Source organism: Setaria italica, chromosome IV (genome assembly GCF_000263155.2).
Source record: "Setaria italica strain Yugu1 chromosome IV, Setaria_italica_v2.0, whole genome shotgun sequence".
Lineage (NCBI taxonomy): Eukaryota > Viridiplantae > Streptophyta > Magnoliopsida > Poales > Poaceae > Setaria > Setaria italica.
Window position 1 is genome coordinate 7,851,486 of NC_028453.1, and position 7,674 is coordinate 7,859,159.

Genomic DNA, 7,674 nt, shown 5'->3' on the forward strand with positions numbered 1-7,674 from the left:
GGAGGTGCCAAATTACTGTAGCAACACTGTAGCGTTTCGTTTGTATTTGTGAATTATTGTCCAAATATTGACTAATTAGGCTCAAAAGATTCGTCTCGCAAAGTACAACAAAATTGTGCAAATAGTTTTTGATTTCGTCTACATTTAGTACTCCATGCATGTATCACAAGTTTGATGTGATGGGGAATCTTCTTTTTGCATAGTGTTAAAGTTGGAAGTTTGGAGGTAAGAGAACAAGGGCGAAGACAAAGAAAAGAGCCTTCGCCTCGCGAGACGACGGAAGGGACTCAGGCTGGGATAGCAAATAGCCAGGACAATGCTCGTTGCATTGAGAGCTCGTAGGAGACGACAGCTCCGCAAGATCTGCTGCGGGGAGCCTCCTTGAGCTAGCAAAATCGAGCGAAGGCAGCAAACCTAGCGTACTCGCGTCGTGCTCCTCACATGGTGCTTGTGTTGCTCGTACGGCCCGTCGAACGACGCCGCACCACCCAAGCCGGTTCTTCGCGTTGCGCAGCCCGCGTAGAGCGCCGTCAACGTTGGAAACCGCGTTGAGCGGTCGCCCAATCCACCACGGAGATGCGCAGAAGAGAGAGACAACAGAAAGAGATGAGGATCACAGAGATCGAGTCTGTCCATCGTGCGGAGATATTTGTCACTTTTAACTTTTTACACTATAGTCCTCAGCAAAGATAGAAATCACAAAGAATACTTTTAGACATACAAGGACATGAAATAAAAATATTAAATTACATTATAGTCCTTCTTATAGAATGCTATTATCTCAAATAGTATACTCGGTGTTCTCTAAAATCAGAGACAAAGTAGAATACAAAAGATCCAATTCATACTTGATCCCCGTAAAATATGAGTCCATGAATGAATTAAATAATTTATAGAAAACTTAATAGACAAACCATTGGATGAGCTGTCTGTTTTGTCGTCTGTGTGATGTATATGAAGCACTTACGGACAGCTGACGTCTACACTGTTAAAGATGCCCTAATAAGCACATGTTCTATAAAGACAGTTCTTCTCATTACACACATGCCATACAAAATTTGAACGTGCGCTTGGCCTATCTGTTTGCTGCCTTCTGCACATGAGTTATGGAAAATATTCCGAAACTTAAACAGCAACCACACTTTAATCATACAGTGAACAAGGAGTTCTCCACAGGTCGGAATTTCAGATGCAGCTCAAAACAGAGGGCACCGGTGGTTACAGTGGCTTTTCTGAATCCTGCATAGAGAACACCTAACAAGCTGTTGCATAAGCATCTGCAAGCCCAGGAACAGAGTCCTTGTGACTGTCAATGTACCTCAATTTGAAAGTCTCCTCTCCATATTGAGCAAATGAGTAAAAGCTCGTATTGCTAATCAGAAATCCCTTTGCCTGCAGGACCTTCATGACACAATGCCGGGGCACTAGCCGCTTCTCCAGGCTGTATGTGAACAGGGCAGGCCTTTGCAAAATGTACTGAGGCTCCAGTCCAACCTCATTGACCAAGAACTGAATCTTGCGGTGAAGGCTCTGCTCAGATATTCCTAGAATGGTTGGCATCTTGGACACTGCAGTGGCAATTTCACTCTCGTGGCAACCAAGAGTACTCTTCAAAAATTCGAGCCTGGCAGCAACCTTCTCTTTGGTGATATTTGAGACGACGAACACCGCCTGAAAGAACATTCTTGAGCTGCGAGGCACCCCAAGCTCTTCCGCGCGTAGCACTACCTCCTTGAGATGCTCTGGGTTGAAGGTAAGCACCCTGGCTTTGAGTGAGAACAGCTTGGCAATATCTCGAACACTTATGCCGCACTGACGAAGCAGCGCGATGTTAGGCTTGATCACCCTTTCAAGATCTGACAATAGGATGCTGTTGTGATTCTTTATGAACACGAGGAGCCGTTCAAATGAGCCGTAGAAGGAGATGAAGAACTCGAGCCTTGGAACGACGTCGCAGCTGCGGACAGCGCGTGAGCCGACCAGGAGGAAGCGAACCATCTGGGGAGCGGACAGACCGAGGCGGTCGCGGAGAGCAAGAAGGCGGGGGCCGATGTTCTTGGGCGAGGAGCGGAGGAGCAGCGGGTCCGCAGCGACGACGGCAGCGATGTCGGCGCGGGAGAGGCCGGCGCCGGAGAGCAGAGCGAGGATGGCGTCCGGGTTGGATGCGGAGTTGAGGCGGCAGTTGGAGATGTCCTGGAATGCCTTCCTGCTACCTTTGGATGCTTCATCGAACGCCTTCCGGGCTGCCTTGCGGGCTTGAGCTGAGTCGAGGCCGCAGGCGGCGACGAGGTACTCAACGAGGGAGAATGGGGCGGCGGAGGCGGAGGTGGAGAGGAAGCAGGCGCGGTAATAGATGCGGGCGGGGAGCGGGGAGGCCGCGCGGAGGAGAGGGAGGAGGTGCCTCCGAAGGAGCAGCATACCGGCGGCGGAGGGAGCAGCGGCGCGGCGGCAGTTGAGAGGAGGAGGACAGGGCCGCGACTCCGCGTCGATAGTGGTTAACTGGTTGTGACCGAGGGTCTTTTGCAAGCTGATTGTGACTGACTGGTGGTCCTGGAATGAAATTCATAATTTAAACATTGGATTAACTGTCTGCGGTCTGCACACAAAACTGACGGAAAAACTCCACAAGGGAAACAACAGTGACTGAAAAAACAGATATTGGCCGGAAGGCGAGGCACGCACCATGAAAACTGTCGGCAGTCTCCACGCAAACATATTTCTGGAACTTGGTACTCGTATCTTCGAATCAATGACTCTGGACTGTGAAGGCAAACAAGATTTTACAGTCTTAAACACACAATGAATATACATGCTTTGGAGTAATGGAGATAAATTCTCCTTGTCAGTTGTCACACACAACCCGTGCAAAAGTTAACGCTTTGTGAGTGGCCCATCTGATGTGTTACTTCTGCACGTGTACCACATATCAGAACATGGACAGCAACTGCACTTCAACCAAACAATCAACAAGTTCTTGAACGCATCATGTATTCGTGTGAACTAGCCAAAAAGGCTTGTAAAGAATCCATTCTTGTTTCCATCGTGCAGAGGATGTGCAAATGAGTTATCCATTCAGCTAAAAACAAATTAGGCAAGCCCCAAAGAAGTATCAGTGAAACAGAATTCCAATTGGCTTAAGTGCTACCCTAGGAAACAGAATATGCTGAGAACCTGGACTATGAGCGTAAAGAGATCACTAATGATTCTATTGCAGAAACCAGAATTCATAGCGTGAGTTGCAGTTCCACCATCTGCTGAAAATAAAAAATAGGACCTGAACATTTAAACATGTTAAAATTAGACTTTAGAGGGCACAACGCCAGTACAAGCTGCGATAAGCATCTGTAACTCTAAGAAACAGAATCCTTGTGACAGTTGATGAACCTCCAAATTGAGTTATAATGAGTGAAAACACCTATCACTACTCGGCAACTCCTTTGGGTGCGTCCAGGAGTCAGGACACAATGCCAATTGCCAGGGGATCAGCTGCTTCTCCAGGCTCCGTTATGCAGTGATATTCTCCAGGCTGTTATACAAAATAGCACGGCAAAATCTTCCAAATTTATATCCAAGACCTCCAGATAAGAGTATAGCCGTATAGCATAGCTCTGTGGGTGAACTCTGCCGTCTATCTAGTCCCTCAAAAGAAAAGAATCTATTATCTAAATGAACTGAAAAGAGTCAACCTCAGCCAAGCACAAATTCAAGAAAAATTGATCATCATTTTTTATGGGAACAGGAAATTAGATTAATGAGTTGGCACACTACATTCCCAAATTATAAACGGAGAACCTGAAACAAAGAAAATACAATATCTATCCAGGTCCTTCCACAGTCTTCTTCCCCAATGGCCTTCGTCGGGGCAGATGATGCTCCAGGTGAACGGAGCACACCAAATGCCGAAAGCAGATTGCAATCCTCATGCCGAATTTGCCAGTCAACCCCCAAAACATTGGACATGCTGCAAGGTCCAGTGTTCCAGAACCAGACCAAAGTGCATCTGAAGTTATGAAAGAACATCAGCGGTTGCATCATCGAGTACAGCACCGGAAGCAGATATAGCACCTCCGCCTCTTGAATCATAAAGGTGGAGGCCTGAGTTTCTCTTTGTGTAGTTGTGTTCCTATGATGAACATCGGGTAGATGTTACGTTCCACAATAAATCCAGCAACAGTAACATTATTATGATAAATTGACAAAATTTTCTGAGAAAACATCTCGCTTCACCTTCTCAAGACTAAAAAAGTCCACCTTGTGTAAATCATTTATGATAATAAATAAATAAGACAAGGAAACTGATTGATGAACCTATATGCACAACTATAGTATGTACAGAAGTACAAAGAATAAATTCATGGGTCATGTCTTTCATGGTTTAACCTAGATTATTCTTCAAAAATGTAATCCAGAACAAATCATAAATAACTATTCTTATTCCCAGGTCTTAAATGCCAATCTCCTTGGATCCTGAGGAATGCGCATAGCTCACAGTTTGAGTCATTAAGGAGGACAGATACCATATTTGTTGTATAGACATAAAGCTATACACAGTTATTAACTTGTATATCTGAAATAAAATATTAACATGTCCTACTCAATAATTTTGTTGTAGTTCATTACTAAACCAAATATGATAATTCAAGAATGTAGCCAGGAGTCATACCAGTAACTGAGTCATGAGTTCGATAAGGCAATACCAATACATTAACAGTTTACCAATGGTTTATCCGACTATTAGTAACTCATCCCCTTCAGGCCAAACGAACAATCATATTCTTTGCGGAGGTTGAGCTCATTGGACTCAAAACAGTCCAGAGAAGTATGAAATGTTTGTTGTTTCCACACAGAGTATCATGCAAGCGTCTCACAGGCAGCTCCAACTCTGTAAAGATTTTGGTCACTACCTAGTCAAGCGTCATTAATGAAGGAATGTACAATACAAACATCAGTAGACATGAAAGCAGTTCGTTCAGAAAATACAAAGTTTGGGAGCCTCAAAGAGGTATCAGTGGCTAGTGTGAGATATGGGGTCATTAAAAAAAACAGTGTGAGGTAGCTAAACATAAGCTCAGATGAAAACATACTGAACAAACATGGTTAGAGAAAAGGGGAAGCTAATACTATCATATTACTAGTAGCTTAAGTACTATAAAAATGACCATTCTGCAAAAGAACAGCTAACCTTGAGGATAATGTAAGTCATGTGCTAGGAAGAAGTGACTATAGCCGGTAAGTCTCTAAAATAGCTCAAACCAATGCTTTATAGATAACCACAGGTAAAACTTGGACAATGACTAGTCGACAATTAGAGTAGTTATATTGCTGAAACAAAAATTCGAAAGTCTGCATCATGGACAACAAATGAGCATGAGTTGCAATTCTACAATCCACCTGAATGATACCAAGAATATTAAATATTTCAGGACGATAGTTGGACTTCAGGGGGCACATCACCAGCACAAGCTTTGGCATAATAAGCTGCAAGACCAGGAACTTTGTCCTTGTGACAGTCAATGAACTTCAATATGAAAGCCTCCTCTCCAATTACAGCCAATGAAAATAAGTTCAAATTGCTATTCAACAATCCCTTTGCATGCAAGGCCTGCATAACCCTATGTCGTGGGAGCAGACGCTTTTCCAGGCTATATCCAAGCAGAACAATTCTTTCAAGAATATACTGAGGCTCCATCCCAACCTCATTGACAAGAAACTCAATCTTGCGGGTAATATTCTCTTCGGAGATTGATAATATACTTGGCATCTTGGACATTGCAGTATAAACATCAGACTCAGAACCACCAAGAATCCTCTTCAATAACACAAGCTTGGCAGCAACCTTCTCTTTGGAATTACTGGCAACCAAAGACACCGCGTACTTGAACATACGGGAAGTGCGAGGCACCCCAAGTTCTTCTGCCCGCAGCAAAAAGTCCTTCAGGCGCTCCAGGCTGAACGTTAACAACCGCGGGTTGTTTGAACACATCTGGGCAATATCTCGAACACCAAACTGACGAAACAACGCTATCTTAGGCTCGATCACCCTCTCAAGGCTCACCTCTAGGAGGCTGTTGTTCCTCTTTACTGCCACCAGGACCTGCTCAAATGAGCCGTAGAACGAGATCCAGAACTGGAGCTTGGGAAGAACGTCGCAGTTGCGGAGAGAGCGTGAGCCGACCAGGAGGAAGCGAACGATCTGAGGAGCGGACAGACCGAGGCGGTCACGGAGAGCGAAAAGGCGGGGACCGATGTTGTTGGGCTTGGAGCGGAGGAGCAGCGGGTCCGCAGCGACGACGGCGGCGATGTCGGCACGGGAGAGGCCGACGCCAGAGAGCAGGGCAAGGATGGCGTCGGGGTTGGAGGCGGAGTTGAGGCGGGACCAAGCGAGGTCCTCGAATGCCTTCTTGTAAACTTGGGATGATTCATCGAACGCTTTCTTCGCCGTCTTGCGGGCTTGAGCTGGGGCGAGGCCGCAGGCGGCGACGAGGTAGTCCTCGAGGGAGAATGGGGCGGCGGCGGTGGAGAGGAGGCAGGCGGGGTGGTGGATAGGGGAAGGGAGCCGGGAGGTCGCGCGGAGGAGAGGGAGAAGGCGCGTCCGGAGGAGCTGCATGGCGGCGGCGGATGCGGCGGCGCGGCGATCCGGCGTCGCCGACGAAGGGGTAGGTGATGGGCGTGGCCGCGTGGGTCGGGTTCGGCGCAGTCCAAGAAAACGAGTGTAATGGGCTGGGCCTCCAGTTGGATTCCAGAGAAAACAAAAGTGACGGTGGTTTCGACGTGGTGGTGGTGGCTCCATATACAGGAAATGGAATGAGACCCCACCCGTAAGTGGCTCATCTGATCACAGAGACTACAGAGGTCAGAGGATGGAAATAGCTGCAGCGAACAGGTCCTGACTGCAGAGGTCAGAGGATGTCGTTGCGAAATCTTAGCCAAGGATCGGCGGCCGGAAGCTTTGTCCTCCGGCGTTTCCTCGCCGTGGACCGTGAGAGCCAACACAATTTGTTTTGATTTCTATCTAATGAGCAGATTATGCTCAGATGCAAGTCTAGATTAAGAAAGCACAAAGCAGCACGGCCGGGGAACCTAGATGTTCTTACTTCTTGACGTTCCATTCATTAAATTACATGAGAGGGTGGGCGAAGGCACTGAACTGCTGGCACTGCACTTGGTCCAGATGATCTCATCCATGGGACACACAGGAAACCAAAACTGACAGAAAAGCTCGACAAGGAAAGCAACAGTGACTGAAAAACCAGAAATTGGAAGGCATCATGAAAACTGTCTGAAGTCTCCACACAAACACATTTCCATAACTTGGTACTCGAATCTTCGAATCAGTGACTGTGGACTGTGAAGGCAAACAAGATTTTATAGCCTTAAACATACAATGAACATACATGCTATGGATGGAGATAGATTCTTCTTATCACAAACAACCCGTACAAAGTTAACGCTTGTGATTGGCCCATCTGATGTATTGCTACTGCAAGTGAACTATGGAAAATTAGAAACAGGACAATATATCAGAACATGGATAGCAACTGCACCCGCACTTCAATCAAATAATCAACATGGGGTTCTCCGGAGATCTGGGATTTCACAAGCAGCTCGAAAACAGAGGAAGCATGTGCCAACAGCAGCTTCTGTGAGCCTGCTTAGGACACACTTCAACAAGTT

General features: G+C 46.4%; 2 protein-coding genes across 3 annotated transcripts; both read right to left on the bottom strand.

Moving 5' to 3' along the window:
* Positions 1-993: 993 nt before the first annotated feature.
* Positions 994-2,922, bottom strand: LOC101784574. The gene is made up of 2 exons (XM_004964958.3): positions 2,683-2,922; positions 994-2,550 (listed from the first exon to the last, which is right to left on the bottom strand). Exons 1-2 carry the CDS (start codon positions 2,809-2,811, stop codon positions 1,255-1,257), a joined length of 1,425 nt encoding a protein of 474 aa, XP_004965015.2. The 5' UTR covers positions 2,812-2,922; the 3' UTR covers positions 994-1,254.
* A 780-nt stretch (positions 2,923-3,702) lies between these two features.
* On the bottom strand, positions 3,703-6,740 carry LOC101784975. 2 transcript variants are annotated; one of them, XM_012845087.2, is made up of 3 exons: positions 5,392-6,740; positions 4,664-4,882; positions 3,703-4,123 (listed from the first exon to the last, which is right to left on the bottom strand). In XM_012845087.2, the coding sequence occupies exon 1, from the start codon at positions 6,605-6,607 to the stop codon at positions 5,420-5,422; it is 1,188 nt and encodes a 395-aa protein (XP_012700541.1). In that variant the 5' UTR covers positions 6,608-6,740; the 3' UTR covers positions 3,703-4,123; positions 4,664-4,882; positions 5,392-5,419. The 2 variants fall into 2 exon arrangements, with proteins under 2 accessions (XP_012700541.1, XP_012700539.1); XM_012845085.2 differs by having other exon boundaries at positions 5,183-6,740.
* Positions 6,741-7,674: the final 934 nt, after the last annotated feature.